This window comes from Cajanus cajan, chromosome 4, assembly GCF_000230855.2.
Source record: "Cajanus cajan strain Asha chromosome 4, NIPB_CcT2T_4, whole genome shotgun sequence".
In the NCBI taxonomy this organism is placed as follows: Eukaryota; Viridiplantae; Streptophyta; class Magnoliopsida; order Fabales; family Fabaceae; genus Cajanus; species Cajanus cajan.
This window is the reverse complement of record NC_138520.1, coordinates 78,261,154-78,281,127: the sequence shown is the minus strand read 5'-3', so window position 1 is coordinate 78,281,127 and position 19,974 is coordinate 78,261,154. Positions and strand designations below refer to the sequence as shown.

Sequence of the window (19,974 nt, the reverse complement as noted above, 5' to 3'; positions counted from 1 at the left end):
TATTTAGTCTAAGACTCAAAATAAAACTATTAGTTAAATTCAAACAATATCACCTTTTTGATTTGCATGTTATATTGTAAAGTATGATTTTCGTCAACTAGTGCATGATTATTTTACTCATTACTGTTATATTTTAAAATTATTTTACATTTTTACCTCTTCACTAATGTTATAATTTACATCATTATTATATTTTAACTGAATAAATATCCTACTGATTACATATAAAATTTAAATTTAAAGTAATTATATTTTTTTTATTTAATATTTATCATTTCTCTTTTATGTTATATTTTAAAAATAAAAAACAACTGTATATATCCCTTGTATATAAAAGAATACAGTGTCTTTTTTTTTTCTTTCTAATATCTATATTGTCCATATTATTATATCTATTCCTGTATATAAAAAGCGATTTTGATTTTCTGTTTTCATGTATATGATTTTTGGACTGTTTTATTATTAAATTTTTTAATAATAATAAAATGTTAAAAATTAATTGTTTTTATAAATTTAAAATTTGAATTTGAGACTTTAAGATTTAAAAGTAGGTACAACATTTGTTGATTCAACAAATATTAATAATTTTTAAATACTTTTAAACAAATATAGAAATACAAAGTGTGTTAACTTTACTAATTATTAATAAAGAGAATAACTTTTTTTGATGTACACAATTTTTGGATTATTTTATCCTTATAACTTATATATTTTATCTCATTTACCCTTTATAATTACCTAAAGATAACTGACCATTATTCAATCTTTATTAATTTTATTTTACTTTATTTTTATTTGTTTAAAGGTACACAGAAACATAACATGTCTTTTTTATGCTAGTAATATTTAAAGGAAATATCTATTTTTGATGTCTACTTTCTTAAAGAAAATTATATTCTTATGTTATATTTTTTTTTCTCATTTAAGTATAAAATAGAAAAATACACATAAAAAAATAACTCTCCTCTTTAAAAAGAACAATTACTCTTTTTAAAAAAAAAAAACAATATTTTTTGTTTCTACTATAAGTCTGCTGTCATCGTTAGGGTCACTACATCCGAGGTATTGTCCACTTTGGCTCGTTGGGCCGTCACGATTTTGTCCTTATAAAGGCGTCTCAATGGGTTAGGGAGGAGGGGTGTTTATAAACTATCCTTAGCCTCAACTCCTAAGCGATGTAAGACTTTTAGGCATACCGGAACAGGTCTCCCCAATCGATGTTAAGGGGCAAGAGTGGCCTAGGCCCTCCTTTTAGTGCCAAATGTTTCTACCGTAAGTCGATGCTAAGGGGCAAGAGTGGCCTAGACCTTCCTTCTAGCGCCAAATGTTTATAGTGCCAAATGTTTTTACCGTAAGTCGATGCTAAGGGGCAAGAGTGGTCTAAGCTTTCCTTCTAGTGCCAAATGTTTCTACCGTAAGTCCGTTGTCATCGTTAAGGTCACTGGAGCACATCGTTACCCAATTCGTCTTTTTCAACAAATTGTGGATTAATAATTGAAAGACAACACCGGATTCTGTTTAGATTATGTGAATCTATGATTAACAATGTAATTGGACAATGTTTTAAAAGTAATAAAATTTTAAAAATTTGACCCATTAAACTACTCTATCGAGGCATCATTTTTAATTATCACACATACATACATATGGATGGAATGTGTGTTAAACCATTTAATTAAATTATATGTTAGCTAATAACTATTGGCTTAACAGGAAATGACAAAATACATGAACCAATTAAAAATGAGGTAGATATTGATGAATTATTAGTAAGTATTTTGATGAAAATTCATTAATTACAAATACGTATAAGTACGGATTCAGAAATATATTAAACGGGTCTTTTTTCTTCTTATTTTTATAGTTATTTAAATTTTTAATTTTTAATAAATAATCATTTTTTATAAAAATAATTACAAGATTTATACAAAACTAAAATTGATTTTTTTAAATGATAAAAAAAACGTAACAATAAAAATTTCTATCACCAGATTTTTTCTATTTCACATAATAAAAGTTTCTATAATAGTTTATAAGATACCGATTATTTCGATATAAAGAAATATAATAATTAATTTTAAAAAAATGTTGAGTAGTGAATTTAAGTGTTTAATCTTTATGTAATAAAAATTAATATATTTATTGTGTTGATTTATATAAAAAAAGGAAAAAAATATAATTGAGTGAATTAATATTAAATTAATATATTACATTGTTATAATATTATCAATCTAAAAACATAAAATTTGTTAGTGAATAAATGAGATAATGAATATTATTATGGATAAATAATTATTTAAATATTATTATTGTTATTATATATTACATGATTGTGTGGAGTTAAATTATGAATTAAAAGATAACTAATACAATATCAAGTTAAAAATATTTAAAAAAATCTGAATCAAACTCTTTCGATCGGTCTGAGTCATTTGGAAGCCGCTCACAAGGAAAAAGAAAAAACTTAGGTGAGTGTAAGATGCATCCAACGGTCCTTATTGCTTCTTGCATCTGAACCGTGGGATAAACTAAGAGGTGGATACTGGATAGCATAGAACAAACCAAACTGAAGAGAGAACCTTGAGCTCTGTTGCGCTTCCTTCAAATTCACCTAAATTTTCAAGGTACTTCAAATTGCTCTATGTTTCATTCAGAATCATTGTTGCTCCATTACCTCTGTCCTTCAATTTCTCTATTTCTGTGCTCATTGGTCATTGTTTCTTGCTCAATTTCATTGCAATTGTGGTAAATTAATTGGTAACGCCACTGCAAGTTCTAAGTTGAAAAAAAAACGGTTATTTTTCTATACTGATCAATGAGGAACCGAAAAGGAAAGAAATGGAATTTTGTTCGGAATTCTGCTTCGAATGGGAGGAATATGGTGTTCTGAGCAGATAACACATTGCAGAGATTGAATTGAAGAGCACGTTATAACAGTACACCCAAAATAGTAATAGGAATATATAATTTTGTAATAGATAGGAGGCTAATTATCCTAATAATAATATTACAACAACCCAAACATAATAAAAGTAATAGTAATGAGAGAAAAAATAATTATCATTTTGTTTGTAAGAAGATAAATGGTTTTAAATTTATTTAGAATAGGAGATCCAAGATTAATAGATAAAGGGATATCAAGAAAATTATTAACAAGAAAGGGTGTTTGTTTAGTGCAGTAGTGAAGAAAATTCTAAAGGAATTGAACCTTTACGGATTATAGACTTAAATGAAGTATAAAAATACTAGAACCACTTAGTTACAATCAATTTCTACCATAAGACTCAACAAAGAGAGAATAAAACTGTGGATTCTAAATTTTAAGGGATGAGGACAAGTAAGGAAGTGTGCGAGAGTACACAGAATTTTCCCTATATTTAATATAATTTATCTTTTATTATTGTTTTGATTGATTAAGATGGGATTAGTTCCATTGAATGAGTATGAGTTATACCATCATATGCACAATTATCAATCCTTTACATTAGAGTTGATACTGAGTGAAAATATTAGATTTTAAATCACTGATTAAGATTTAAGAGGATCGGTAGAGAAGCCTATTAGTGGCAAATTGGAAAATTAGGTCCTCTAACAAAATTATGGAATGATATCAACTCTAATAACACTGACTGTAATCATATTAATGTTGTTGGACCTTGAATAGCTACACCCTGTGATGAGGGGTAAATCTTATAGTGGAGGTCAAGGAGACTTTAAGGGCGTTTAATGTATGTCATCTTACATGTGATCAAAGATTTGGGAATTTGAGTAGTGGTTAAGGCGATTTGCATACAGAATAAAAGTAATAGTAATGGTCTGTGTAGTGAACTTCTAAGTAAATGATGAATTACTACAATTTATCCATGATCTGTGTAGTGTACTTCGAAGTACATGAGATCACCTAGAAATGGTCGGTGAGTTCTTGCATATATCTAAGATCACCTAAAAATGGTCGGTGAATCTCGTACACATATCTAAAATCATGAACAAATGTTTTTTTAAGTGCTGTGTTAATTTTTCGTATTATGTTTATATTATTTTGGGGTGTTACATTTTTTCTTTTTTTCTTTTTTTGCTGAATGTAGGACGTGTTATCTAGTCCAAACTCCAAACGTTTGTGTGAAACAGATAGAGCAGGGTCTAGTCCCAGTAGTTAAAGTTATGGCATCAATTTTATCCTTATCTGTTGGTTATGTTTCCTTCCCCAAATCTCAATCTCTGGTACGCAATTTCTTGATTAATTTTCCTATTCTAACTCTACTATTTCTATTGCCGCACTCACTAATGATTGTGATTCCTCACAGGACCCTGAGAAAATCTCTGATTCTTTTTCCTCTGGTGCGTTACTGTGCTCAATTTCATTTGAGTTATGACTTGTTACAATGCTCCGTTCTCTTTCTCATTGTTACTAACATGTTAGCAGGCAAAAACAACAGCAGGAGTGGAAGTTGTTGTGCACCATCATTTGAAAGAAGAAAGATGCTTCTCTCTTCCATCGGCATTGTTGCTGGAACTTTGTGCAACAGTTCAGGGAGCGGAATCACTTTGGCAGCTGAATTTACCGATAGTAATTCTCTATCAAACTCAACCTATTTCCCAATTTGTGTTCTATGAACAGGATACTATTATGTCTTTAGTGATGATATCCTCTGTTGCATGTTATGTTTATGTTATAATAAATATGACATTGTTGCGTTGTGTTGAGCCACGTATTGACGTAGGAAGTTAGTATAAAATAAAAAAATCATAGCTACGAAGACTTCAAATGTGATGCATACTTTGCTATTACAGTGCCAGCGCTTAGAGGGAAGGATTATGGCAAGACAAAAATGCGATACCCAGACTACACTGAAACTGAATCAGGACTCCAATATAAGGTGTTGTAGTAGTAGTTGCAAATACTTAAATCAATTAATTAAGCATGTTTTGTATTATGATTATTTTAATTAATTTATATACATCAAGAATACAGGACTTGCGACCAGGGAATGGCCCCAAACCCAAGACGGGAGAGACAGTTGTGGTAATGTACTGAATCATTTCTGCATTTTTTTATTTTACTTTTTTTTTTTTTATAGTTGATTGGTTAGAAATTAGAAGTCTGATATAGCCAGTTAATGAATAGTTAAAAACGTTCTCAGACTCAAAAATACTTTGGTGCTCTGAAGTCTATATAACAAACTCTCTTGGTTCCCTGGAATGATTTTGTATGGGATAGCTTTTGGACAAATTTGAACTTTAGTGAAGGAGTATATTGTGTTTCTCCAAGTGGAGTCTCCAGAAATCTAAACCCTTAAAATTTATTGAGTTCAATAAAATATAAATAGAAAACTAGTTTTGAATGGTCAGATCTGCAACTGCACACCCTGCAATTATTTACAAATGCAGGGGATCCACATCCTGTTCTGGACACTATTGTTCTCCCTTCAAATTAAAATAACTGAAGCAACTTTGGGCTTCCAATTCCATTCAGGTAGATTGGGATGGCTACACCATAGGTTATTATGGTCGTATATTTGAAGCACGTAATAAAACCAAGGGTGGTTCCTTTGAGGTATGAAATTCTTTGCATCTTCTAACTGGATAAATAGGAGTTATCGATTATTACACACCCATTCTACTGTTTTCCAATCGTGCAGGGCGATGACAAGGACTTTTTCAAATTCAAAGTAGGTTCTAATGAGGTAGATTCCTCATCATTTACTAATTAAGCTAGTTTCCTGCAACTTGAATTGGATCTTAGTTTACATTGTGAATGTTATTACATGAAAACTGTTTACATGGTTTGCTGTTACATGTGGACCAAGTGATGCAGGATGCCCTAAGGTCATAATTTAAAATGCTGTTTCTTTGGTAAACTAATTTTATATTTTATGTTTTTTTTTAGTAATTTTGTATTTCCACCATTAGAAAAGAGGTTTTAAGATTTTCTACTTGGTAACTGATACAACGTAAAGAAGGATCTTAAATGAAAATAAGTGTTATACCCGGGTTTCTGTTTCACTTATGCACTTTATGCATGCACTACTGTTGGACAACATCGTGTGATGGTATTGTTTGGTTCCTCTCCGATAACAATATTATGTGTGATATAACATACTTTTCTAGGATAGACCACAAGGTGTTTTCAATTGAATTCATCACAACTGTTAATTTGCTAAAATTTACCCACTCCCTTATCAAAGCAAACAGATCCTTGGTTGGAACAATAATTCCTTGTTTGCCTTGAAATGGTTCTTAGTTACATCCCTAAATCACGCTTCTTGATGTAATGCTTCACTGTGAAATTGCCAATGGACATTACCTTTGGATTGTGAGAACATATTAAGCACCCCGTTGTGCTGTATTTTCTGGGTTCTGCATCTCTTGTTTTGAAGACAAATCTCTTATGTACTTTGAATGTTCAGGTAATACCAGCTTTTGAAGAGGCTATTTCAGGCATGGCTCTAGGGGGAGTTAGAAGGTGCTGCATCTATATTGCTAGAAATATTTGATGCATTCTAGAGTTGTGTTATGTGCAAGTTCTTTATTGCCATTACAATAGCCTGAACTTCATTTATTTTGTGAAGAATAGTATTTTGAATAACATGTAATTGCAAAATAGTGCCATGCATATCACACCTATAGTTAGTAGTGGAAAATTTCATGAAGCAGAATATAATTTTATTGAATATAGGGACTTTAGCATCCTGATTTTCGAAGGTTGAAATTGGGAACACTAGAAATATTTAGTTCAGAATCCTCTACTTAAATCTTTTTAATCCTTAACAAAGCTAAATATGAGAAAACTTAGGCAAATGTATTTTTGGTTCATATACTGTGGAAAGAAACGTATAGGGAGAGATATGCAAATTTCATGTTCGTCAATCATGCAGGATAATTGTGCCCCCGGAACTTGGATATCCTGAGAATGATTATAATAAGAGTGGGCCAAGACCAACAACTTTCTCGGTAAGAAGTGAATGTCTATTTTCATCCACTATCTAAATGGATTATGAGGAAGATGCAATACAAATATATTTTACAGGGCCAACGAGCTTTGGACTTCGTACTGAGGAACCAAGGGTTAATAGACAAGACTCTCTTGTTTGATATTGAGTTGTTGAAGATTATTCCAAACTAATTGATCAGATTTTGAGTTGACTCTCAAATATCAGTCAGAACATTGAGGTTAGTTTCCCTGTCATGTCATCACCCATTTGTATTTACTTTGGTATATATTGAGCTCTATAAAGCTGAAAGAATTATAACAATAAGAAAATCGAGGAACTGATGTAAAATACTTTTGTTGATGTAGAACGGTAACTAAGATTACTTCTCTTGTGCATACTCCTTTATGAAAAAATGCCCACCAAGTCTATGACTGAAACCAACTGACACACCAGACAGCCATCACATTCGCATGAAAACCAGAAGTGTCACCTGTGAGGCAAACTGGGTAGGCCACAAATATCATTGATCATTTGGCATTCCCGCACTACTGAGAAGAATGAAACTCCTTTACTTTTCTCTTTCTTTTGTATGTATGTAGCTCATTGATAAAACAATAACTCAAGTGAATATCTAATTCATTTCTTTAGTAAATGGATTAGTTCTGCTTGATGTGATATATTGTGCAACCTTTGGAATTTGGACTTTTGAAGTCAAAGAATGCCTTTTTGAACTATCAACTATGAAGTTGGCATGTTGTTGATGTGTAGAAAACAAACCCGCAACACCTAGCTTCTATTCTCATGGCTATAACTCAAAATCTGTATGAAACTATTTTGGATTCAAGTGGGAATGACTTTGTCTTGCACCCACGCCACTGGTAATTAAATAGCTATGCTTTATTAAATAACTATGCGGATAATGTGCCAGAAGTGTGCATTTGTTTGTTTGCTTGTGTGTGTGTGGAGTGCTTGTGCGTTTTTAGTACATGAGTGTTTGTGCTTTGGGATGAAAGGTTATGGTAATTTTGCTTGTAAAAGGCTTTCAAGAATAACTTTTCCGATGGGTTAAAAAAATTAACCTATGCAATGATTTTTGACATTGAGTGGTGGATATTACTCGTAGGTTGTGTTTGGATTATCATCTCATTACCTTTAACATCAAAGTTTGGTAAGTGGTTATTTTGGTTCAACGTGCATCAGAACATGAGAATAATTTGAAATAAATATGCAATTGGTGTTAAATAGATAATAAGAATGTATTTGTTTCATCGTTTAGAATTTCATTCTTGAGAATATAAATACGAGAATGTAATATTCACATATTCGATATGTGTTTTGAAAAATTATTCTTGAGCATTATTGATTATATCTTTATGAAAATATGAGAAGTTATTTATTAACATACTTGTAACTTCCTTTTTTTTTAATTATATTGAATTTTAAAAAAGATTTCTAGGAATATTACAATGTAATTGAGCACATTTTTTTTAAATAAATATATTCAAGAATAACATTTTAGTTAAAATATTTCTAGAAATGCGATTTCTAAGAATGTAATATGATGTCTTGAAATTAAGGATGTTTGTAGGATAATAGTTATTTATTATCATAAACTTTGTGCATATATTAAAATACAAGTTGTTTCTTTAGAAAAAATGTTCCAAAATAAAAAATATAAATTATCCAAATATGTAATGATAGATGACATTAACTGAATAGTAATTATTATCTTTAATCTAACTTAGATTGTATTGGTTTTGAATTACTAAAGTTAATAGGGTGAAGAGAGTTGAGATAGTATGTGTAAAGTTTGAAGTTAGAACATTTTGTCTTTGTAACATTTTCTATTTATGAAATTTTTTTGGTTATGGTTTAATAATCATGCATTTACTAGCTTGAATATTGTGTAATGATAAGTTCTTTTATATAAGTTAATATAAAATTTTAGTTCCTCATTTAATTTTTTTTTTAATTTGGTTCTTTAAGTTTAAATTTTTTATTTTAATTCCTTAAATTTTTGTTACACTAACTTGGTTCTTCCGTGAATTTTTGATACTACTGTAAATTTTAGGTAATATAACTTTTCTTGCTGTTTGTCACTTGTTATTAAGTACGATTCAAACTATATATAATTGCATTTTTCTACTCTTTAAATAAAATAAATCAAACTATACAATTTGATATTATAGAATGAAGAGAATGTAATACTATTTGGTAACAAAGTAGTAACATGATTGGTCATGGAGAATGGCATCACTCAAATGCCGTATAGAAGCTAAAGAGTGATTTCTTTTATATATATTTATTCCATAATAACAATATATTTATATATGTGAGACTATACATTTAGGATTTGTTTGATTTAAAAATGGAGGAATTTTAATGGAGGGAAAGAGAAGGGGGGAAGAGTTTGAATTTATTATTATTTTTTTAGTTGAGAGAAGGAAAGAAGAGATGAGATAATTATTTTCTTATTTGATTCACAAATTGGGAAAATATTTTAAATATTAATTTACTTTTTTATTTTTATAATTTTAAATTTAATAACATAAATAAAGATATTTTGGATACTATATTAAAAATGTTTTTAAATCTCTTCCTTCCTCTTTAAATCCCTCTTCAATATTGTATGATAGTCAAAATTAAGTTAAAAAAGATTTTGTTCTTCTCTCCTAATTTTTTTTTTTAAATCTCTTCCCACTCTTGTCTTCTCCTTCATTTTCCTCCAATCAAACATTATCTCAAGAATTAAAATATCTTAACAATACTTTGCAATGAATATATACAAATATATAATTTGCTAAGTACGCCTTTTATTTTTATGCACATTAGCAAGTGAGGGCTTCAATTATCTTGGGCGGATTTGTTAAGGTACATTGACCTTCTATTCTTTTTTTTGGAAGGAGTGTGTCAATAAAAGCGAGAGAAGTTTTTCACACATTTAATGAAAACAAAATCTATTTTTGAATGAGTCCAGTTTGTTCTGATAGTAATTAATTATATGGACAAATTATCACAAATGATAGAGAGAAGTTTGCACACATTTAATCCAAACTAAATCAAGTTTGTTGTTGGAGTCTAATATACGAAGGAATATTAACGCTGTTGTCTGCTGTATCAAGTTAAGACACCACTCACTAAGTGAAGGGACTTAAACTTCTAAGACAATAAACAACAAATATCACAAAGAAACATATGTATGTTGTGTCATCAATCATCATACGTACCCACATCACCAATGCTTTCATTTGGGGTACGTTTCTTTTAAAGTTCAAAACATCCATTTGGTAGTAATATGTTATATATCTGTCATCGTACAAATCATCTTATTATCATTTCATATTGGCCAGCTACTCATAAATCATCCTCTTATACAGAAAAGTCCTATAAACTAACACAAATATCCCTAATTAGAAGCATGATCCGTCACAGAAAAACTAATAATTAATCATATTTATTAAACATTTCTGGGAATATTCTGGCTGACATTCTTAACAGACTGGCCACAGAAAGAAAGCATTCTTAAAGCCACATATATATATATATACATTTCCAACATCGACTACATTAAGGATTATCACGTACGTGAATAACTTTATGATAGAATGAAAAAGAAGAAAGATATAAAAAGAGAAGAAAAAAATGTACAATAACTATAAAATAAAGAATGATTAAAGTTACTATATTTCTGTGGCCACTTCTCGCTATCAAATTCTCAACGTTAAGGTGATGCATGTAAATTATTATTATTTTTTCCTGTCTTTGTTAATTAGCAAGGAGTCATTAAAGAAGAGGATATTGTCGTTTGTGTATGACTACTACTACCAAGTAGTAAAGGACTCATGAGGCTATTAAAGCAGAGAATAGCTCAGATTATTGTCGTTAAAGAAGAGAATATTGTCGTTTTGTGTATGGCTACTACCTTATAGTAAAGGACGCAAGAGGCCATTGAAGCCGAGAATAGCTCGAATTGTCGTTTATATATGGCCATATAAGTAAAGGAACAGGCGTCGCCAACAGATAAATAAATAAATTAAAACCTTATTCGCTGGTGCACGTTTGAAATTCTTTTCAGACCATCTACTTATAATTATTCTTGTAACTTTTGTCTTATTTAAACCCTAATTTATAAATAAATACAAAAAAAAACTACTTTTTATTAAGAAAAATCTTGTATGAATAAGAATAACAAAACTCTTTCTCATAATGTTTAACTTATAAGTAAAAAGTAGTTTAAAAGAGGTTTTTAAAATCGGTTATTTTTTACTTTTAAAATCGGTTCCGTAACCGATTTTAAAAGTTAGACTTTTAAAATTGGTTAAATAACCGATTTTAAAAGTGTTGGTCAAGAAAAAAAAAATAAATTGGAACGGGCCGTTCCAGATTGTGAAATGCACGAATTGAAGAACGCAACTTAGAATGACCCGTTCTCCTTTCAGTACAGGGTCGTACTACAAGGAGAACGGGCCGTTCTCCTTGAAAAACGGGAAAGAGAACGGGTCGTTCTCCATGCAGTACGGCCCGTACTGCAAGGAGAACGGGTCGTTCTCCTTGCAGAACAGTCCGTTCCAGATTCAAAATTTACCCAAAATGAACTTACAACGAAAATAAAGACAAGAGAATTGCATAAAAAAACGAAAAGAGATACAAGAAGAGGAAAATGAAAACGAAAATGATAAAAAAATTTACCTCTTTAGAAAATGAGAGCGCGAGAGAGAGATTTAAAAAATGAATGGAGGGAAAGATTAAAGAGAATGAGATTGGAGGGAAATATTAAAGGTTTCTGACGAAACTTTTAAAATCAGTTATTTCAGCATACAAAATCGGTTCTGAAATAACCGATTTTAAAAGTAGCACTTTTAAGATCAGTCATAAAATAACCGATCTTAAAAGTTATGTCTGATACAACTTTTAAGATCGGTTCTTTTGTAACCGATCTTAAAAATTGTGTCAGACATAACTTTTAAGATCGGTTACAAAAGAACCAATCTTGAAAGTTAAGATTGGCTAAATTTGAATCGATCTTAAAAGTGTTCAAATTATTTACAAAATTGCCACCGCGTCACTTTTAAGATCGGTTATCTTATAACCGATCTTAAAATTCTGATTTTAAATCCAATTTTTGTACTAGATTATATGTCTAAAGTTTGAAATCGAAATTATTACTGGTTAAATTATAACAATTTTATAATGATTGATGTGCATGTTATGGTATATAATTTTGTTGGGATTTATAGAAAATGAACCGTACAAAAAAATACTAATACGTAGATATATTTTATATGTACGTCATAATATTAATTGAAGTGTATGCTTTGACATACATAGCCTTTTTAATTAATAATTGTCTTTTCGGAATAAAAAAATACTCTATAATAAAATTGGTAAAAAAAAATCATTTCTACAAAAAGTTGAACAAATTAATACATAAAAATTATAAAAATGTTAAATATTTTTATAATTTTTATATAGTGTGTATCATTACTCGATAGGGCATAATAATACTTAAGATTACAATGAAAGCCTATTAAAATATTATATACTTAGTAAAAAAAATTATGAAAAAGTGATCATTCATAATATTATTCAAGCCACTCACCTTTTTGAGTGAGATAAATATAAATTTATTTTTAATTAAGTAGTTTTTAAGTCAAAAATATTTCTTTAACTTAAGCTCGCGAAACATTATTATTATTTTTATATAAGTTTTTAATTGCTCGTATTGAGATACTGTATGAATATATTTGTAAAAGAGTTAAATATATATATATATATATTGATTTTGTTTTGATGAGCTCTTTAATGTTTTGCTTCACTCGTCCAATCGCTCCTTGAAATTACAATAGTGATGATTGTCATCGTTCTTAACAAGCTTTTTTTTTTTTTTTTTTTGCAATTACTCACCATTTTTACTCTTTCCAAACAAATAAACTAAATATTGATTGCCCATTAAGTAACTATATATCTAAAAGGGCCATTATATATTTTTAGTGAGTAGAAAAGGCAAAATTAAACCTTTAACGTCTTCCATTACACAAGATATATAGTACCCCTTATTTTATGCAAATAGTAAAATATAATATCTAAATCAGCAACGAAGAGCCTCAAGGCCATGGTTTCTTTGTGCACTGCATGTTTGCATGCCTACCACTCTTTGAAAAAATCAGCGTGCTTCATGAGGGTTAGGTATACATTAAATTAAATCGTTTATTTACCAAGACTACATAATTTAACAAACTTTCAAATTCGTTAAATTAATACGGCAGCAATAACTAAAACAATTGTATCCTCACAAAATTTCCATCATAGAATACAATTGAGAAAAGCAAAACGAAACATCATATCTTGAACTCTATACAATTACGACAATAAGATTATAATCTAAGATCTTAAAACATACTATCATAATATGGATAAATAAATATAGTTATGGTATTGTTACCGTAAACAGGTATGATATCCTTTAAATCATAATTGGAGATGAACAAGGAGGGAAACAAGACAAATGAAGAGTGTTCCACTCAAACAAGTAAGACTAAGAGTCCTACAAACTAAACCTATCAATTCAATTATGCTCATGAACTCCTCTTTATTTCTTTTGGATTTGTGGTTATTAGAAAGTGGGACATAATTCCAACCATGTTGAGATGTGCAACACCTTTCCAATCTATCCTTCATCTTCACCATCTCTATCCTCTTCTTTAGAACATCTAAATTCGCATCTATATCGGTGAATCTTCCTGTTCATTCGTCATACATATGGTTATTATTTTAGATAATGAGATGAACACAAAAGAACTATATATTAAGCAACCGAAAAAATAAACAAAGAACATATTTGATCACTATATATTGTGAAATTGATTTATCACCTTCATCTTGATAGTTTTGAACTTTTATTAATTGTGGCCCTCGACGTACATCGCTTCTCTTGAGATATGTTGATCCTCTTGCTTTTATGGAGAAGAAAGAACGGAGAGAAGCAGCCATGTCACTACTTTGAATGGTTTTTGTTACAATTACGACTTGACTATCACTATAAATGTTGATGAGAAAGTAGGTAGGTAGGGTTTTGGAGTACCTTCAATTGTGGAATATTTATGGGTTTTAAGATTATAGGTTCCCTTGAGTTCTCTTATACGACACGAGAAAGGGTGTTTTAAGGGTCAAGAATATGAAGATACAATCCCATGCTTTAAGGGGGAGGGATTTGATTTAAAAGAAATATATAATAAATTGTTTATTCTAATTAAGGGTAGCCACTAGGGTTCATGAGGAGGAAAGGCTGTGGGAAAAGTCGTGGTTGTAATTAATAAATCATTAAAACCCTCACTTTGGTGTTATCTGTTCATGGATTAGTTCAAGTGACCGGCTTCTTAAGTTTATTAACTAATAATTTGTTTTTTCCGTCCAATATCACCAACCAATTCTTATATTATAGTTATAAATTAAAATATATATGATTTATTTTATATACAAATTAAAGGTCACGTTGAGGTTCCAACTTAGAATTTCAAACATACTAACTATCTCAATTAAAATGGATAACTTGAAAAGTGAGAATTTAGCTCTTCTTATTTTCTCAATTAAGTATTGTCAAAATTCTTTCTTCTTTTCTTTTTAATGTATATTTTCACATACTTCTCTCATTTAACACAAACGATTCTTTCATTTTATCTTTATTTGTATATTTAATATTTTAATTGCCAATCACTTTTCATTTTCCATATTTTAGGCGACACAAAAAAATTATTTTAAATTGAATTTAATAATTTTTTAATAAATAATATATATATACATGTTATAAATTTTAATCATATAAAACATATTTATTAAATATAATAGAGATATTAAATTACTAATTAATCAATTAATTCTTGTTACTTTGTGTTATTGAATGAATAGTTGGAGTTGACTTAATTTTATTGTTCTACAAGCGAAAATCAAAAGTTGATATCGAACTACTAAGAGTGTTTGAAAATTCGTTTACATCCATGTAAATAAGAATTCACACATTTCAATGCACTAAATTAAAGAGTAAAAAATTTGTTTTCTTTGTTCAACATGATTTTGTAGATTTTTAACAATAAACCAAAATACACCAAGTTGGATTTCTTCATGAATCATGATGCTCATTTTTTTTTTTTTTTTATACCAATTCTAGGTGGTACAAAATATAAAATAAATAGGAAAAAAATATACAAAATACACTATTGATGTAATTTTAAAAGACTAAAATTAACAAATAAAAGTAAAAAAAAATATTTTTCTAGACAAAAACATATAATTTGTTAATCTCTTTCAGTTCTATGTAAAAAATATTTCTTTTACCTTTTGATGAGCAGAATCATTTACCAAACTATCACTCGTTTAACTAACCAATAACTATCAATAGTGTGCTGTATGAGACTAGTGTGTGAAATACATATTCAAATGAGAAAGAGTGAAAATATTGATATGCTTAGTTGAGAGAATAAAAAGGATGAGTATTTTTTCTCTAAACAATACAGGAGTAATTTTAATAGCAGAAATAATGTATAAAATATACGTCTAAGAGAAGAAAGATAATATTGATAATGAGTATGTTTGTTTAAAAAAAAAAATCCTAAAAAAACGTTTATTTTAATAAAATAAGCCATTTTGAACTTTTGTGTGATCTTGTCTACACTTTTATTTTTAAATAAGTAATTTTCTGTTTTTTTTAAGAAGTAATTCTTAATTATCTGTTTTTTAAATAATTATTTTTTTAAAATACTTATTTAAAAATATATATTTTTTAGTTTACACAGACATACTAAATATTAAATTGAGTGGGTGCAAAAAATTTAGTGTTAATATTCTCTTTACATTTCTTATTTTACCTTTTCGAGTTGACTTTTGATTTAGTCCTAAGATCATGATTTAATTTTAGTTAAGAAGTAACCAATGAAGACAGTTTTTGACACATTAAACTATTTACGACAATAGTATTGACAAAATTCAAGATTTTACAATACATATTTTGCAAGCTGTATTTCTTGCTAAAAAAATATAGATTTTAAATATAATTTGTTGTCGTATCTGATTAAGCTTACCAGGTCCTATTCGTTCCAATCGGTCCAAAACATAGCGCTTCGTCCAACGTATTTTGAACAATTTTTTTTTCCTTTAAATAAAGTTCGGTTAAATTGAAAAAAATGTTAGTGTGTGTCATTATTTATTATTATTATTATTTACTAGTAGAATTGCAGCAATTCATGTTTCTATTAAAAATAAAAATAAAATAATAAAAATATATTGATCTAATTGGTGTTATGATTAATTTATTAGTTTCAAGTTTTTAAATTTAAAAAAATATTTTCTAATTTTTTTTAAAATAGAAGAATATAATGTAAAAATTGTGGAGATCAAGATGATTATTGAAAAAAGTATTCTCTTTATATATACTAGCAGGAAAAAGACACTTTGTGCTTGCATTGTATTAAAATAAATAAATAAATAAATAAAAAATGAGAAATTACTCATAAAAAAAATAATTATTGAAAAATAAACAAAAGATAAAATGGTCCATGTAAAAATAAAAACTAAAAGTAATTATTGAAAGTATTATCCCTTTTAAATATTAGTATAGATTCATTAGTTTCAAGTTCTTAAATTTGATTAAAAAATATTTCTTTTCTAATTTTTTATATATTAGTATAAATATATATATATATATATATATATGTATATAAATCATGATGTTCTAATATCGATATATTTTACATGCTTTATTACAATTTTGATAAAGACATCACCATAAAAATGTCATGAAAGAAACTTTCTTGAAGAAGAAGAAGCACGAAGAATGTGGAATCAGAATTATATTGAAAAACTGTATTTAACAATGATCAACTACAAGTATATATAGTTACAGTAATACAAGAGAAAACAAACTATAATTAAGAAAAACAGTCTAACTAACCTCCTAACTGAATTAAAAATACAAATAAAAAATAGAATAAGAAAATAGAATAAGTTAAGTCATCATGACACCCTCCCTCAAGCTTGGAGTGGTAAAGTTTGAAAGTCCAAGCTTGCACACAAAATCCTGAAACATTTTTGGTAAAAGAGGTTTAGTTAAAATATCAACAAGTTGTTCAGATGAAGTGATTGGAGCTAGATGAATAAATCTTGCTTGAACTTGATCTCTGATAGTGTGGCAATCAATTTCCACATGCTTAGTTCTTTCGTGGTATACAGGGTTAGCAGCAATGTATAAGGCTGACTGATTATCACAAAACAGAGATATTGAAATGAGATCTTGTAGTTGAAAGTCTGTCAATAGCTTATGAAGCCATTAAGCTTCACAAACTCCTAATGCTAAGGCTCGATATTCAGCTTCAGGTGAAGATCTAGACACCACATTTTGTTTCTTGCTTTTCCAAGAAACTAACGCATTGCCTAGAAAAAAGAAAAAAGAAAAAAAAAGCCTGAAATGGATCTCCTTGAATCAGGACAAGTGGCCCAGTCCGAATCTGTGTATCCTGTGAGCTTAAGATCTGATGAGGATGGGAAGAATATACCCTTTGTTGGAGTAGCTTTCACATATCTAAGCACTTTCCGAGCAGCTTGAAAATGTGCATTGTTTGGTTGGTGCCTGAATTGGCTTAATTTTCCAATAGCAAAAGCCAAATCAGGTCTTGTGTGGGTTAAGTAAATCAATCTACCAACTAGTTTTCTATATGATGATGGATTTGAATAGAGATCAAGTGGATCATGGTGAAGCCTAGTTGGGTGATCCATTGGAGTAGAACATGGTTTGGATGCTAATAGTCATGTATCTTGTAACAACTCAAAGGCATACTTTCTCTAGCAAACAAAAATGCCTTGATCTGATCTAGAAATCTCAAGACCAAGAAAGTAGCTCAATTGGCCAAGGTCCTTGATACTAAATTGTTTGTCCAAAAGCCTCTTTACCTTCACAATTTTTGTTTCATCACTACTTGAAATAATCAAGTCATCAACACACACAAGGATGACTATAAAACCGATATTAGTTCTTTTAGTAAACAATGAATAATCTGACTTTGACTGAACAAAGCCAAACAGTTTGAGTGTCTCAATGAGTTTAATGTTCTATTGTCTACTTGCTTGTTTGAGACCATAAAGAGACTTTTGTAATTTGCATACTTTGTTAGGAGAAGGTAAGATAAGGCCAGGAGGTGGTTTCATATAAACTTCTTCTACTAAGTCACCATGTAAGAAAGCAGTGTTAATATCTAGTTGATGTACTGACCAATTAGAAGCAACAACTATAACCAAAAGAACTCTAACAGTGGTCATTCTTACTACAGGACTAAAAGTGTCAATGTAATCCAAACCTGGTATTTGTGTAAAACCTTTGGCTACTATTCTGGCCTTATATCTTTCAACTGATCCATCAGCATGATATTTCACCTTAAATACCCATCTACAACCAACAACCCTTTTTTTAGAAGGAAGGTCAGTTAATATCCAGGTTTTCTGTTTATCCAAAGCATCTAATTCTGCTCTAATAGCTTCTTTCCAGCAATCATGATTAATAACATCTTGATAAGACCTCGGTTCAATGATTGAAGAAATAGCTGAAACAAAAGACTGCTGAACTACAGAATAAGATGTATAGGGAAGGTAATCAGAGATAGGATACCTGACTGTAGATGATGATTGGTCAACTTTTGAAGCTACAAGAGTGCAATGGTAGTCCTGCAAATATCCTGGTTTATTTTTGACTCTTTGAGATGTTCTTCTAATTTCAGGGATATTAATTTCAATGTTAGGTTGATTATTATTGTTGGAATTTGTCATAGGTAAAGTTGAAAAATTATGTTCATCTTCAGTTTCATCAAGATTATCATGAGTATGACTAGGAATAGGGTCACAATTAGTTAAAGGCATTTGTGCTATGGGAACAACAGGACCATCAGTAGATTGAATTGAAAAATCCTTTTGTAGTGGAAAAATATTCTCATAAAATTGTACATCTCTGGAAATGAAAGTCTCTCTTGTTTTTAAATCATACATAATAAATCCTTTTGTGCCTAAACTGTATCCAAGAAACATACATTTTCTTGATCTAGGTTCAAGTTTGGTTCTATTGTGAGATAAAGCAGAAGCAAAAGCCAAACTACCAAAGACCTTCAAATGTGAGAAATCAGGTTTTTCTGAATAAAGCACATAATAAGGAGAGTTTTGTTGCAAAAATCTAGTAGGTAGTCTATTAATTAAGTGTACAACATGTCCAATAGCATAATTCCAAAACATTTTGCTTACATTTGATTGAAACATAAGTGCTCTAGCCATACTTAAAATATGTTGATGTTTTCTCTCGACTACTCCATTTTGTTGTGGTGTATTTACACAAGAGGTTTGATGTACAATTCCCAATTTAGCATACCAATCCTTTAAAAGAAATTCTGGTCCATTATCAGTTCTTATAGTTTTAATGTTTTTCTGAAATTGAGTCTGAACAAAAGAGACAAAGTTCTGTAACAATAACTTGGTTTCAAACTTATTTTTCATGAAAATATCCGAGTGAACCTAGATTTGTCGTCTACTATAGTTAGGAAGTATTTGTGACCAAAAATAGAAGCTACAGATAAAGGTCCCCAAATGTCTACATGAATTAAATCAAACACATTTTCAGATTTGGTTAAGCTATCTGGAAAAGGTAATCTTTTGTGCTTAGCAAGATGACAAATTTCACAAGCCAAAGAAATTTTATTGCATTGAATTTCAGGATAAGATCCCTTGAGAGAAGAAAGTTTTTCATGTGATAAATATTGTCCTAGTCTCAAATGCCATAAATCTGATTTGTAAGTAAAAAAAAATGACTTGTACAGTGATGAACAACATTTGACTCAGGTGAGGAAACCATTGCATACAATCCTGCCCGCAACTCAACTACACCAATCATCCTCATGGAGTGATTTGCTTGAATCTGACAATGAGAATCAGAAAAGGTAAGTGTGCAGGATAGAGTTTTAGCAAGCTTGAAGACCGAAATAAGATTAAAATGAAAGTTGGGAATAAATAAAACATC

General features: G+C 29.5%; 1 protein-coding gene across 3 annotated transcripts; it reads left to right on the top strand.

Moving 5' to 3' along the window:
• Window positions 1-2,465: 2,465 nt before the first annotated feature.
• Window positions 2,466-7,798, top strand: LOC109802143 (FKBP-like peptidyl-prolyl cis-trans isomerase family protein). Of its 3 annotated transcripts, none has more exons than XM_029272266.2 (12): window positions 2,466-2,624; window positions 4,086-4,221; window positions 4,305-4,338; window positions 4,424-4,567; window positions 4,792-4,877; window positions 4,973-5,023; window positions 5,474-5,554; window positions 5,640-5,669; window positions 6,408-6,463; window positions 6,876-6,951; window positions 7,028-7,170; window positions 7,298-7,798. In XM_029272266.2, the coding sequence occupies exons 2-11, from the start codon at window positions 4,162-4,164 to the stop codon at window positions 7,121-7,123; spliced, it is 714 nt and encodes a 237-aa protein (XP_029128099.1). In that variant the 5' UTR covers window positions 2,466-2,624; window positions 4,086-4,161; the 3' UTR covers window positions 7,124-7,170; window positions 7,298-7,798. The 3 variants fall into 3 exon arrangements, with proteins under 3 accessions (XP_029128099.1, XP_020218964.1, XP_020218962.1); XM_020363375.3 differs by having other exon boundaries at window positions 4,966-5,023; window positions 5,640-5,684; XM_020363373.3 differs by having other exon boundaries at window positions 5,640-5,684; window positions 7,298-7,670.
• The last annotated feature ends 12,176 nt before the right edge of the window (window positions 7,799-19,974 follow it).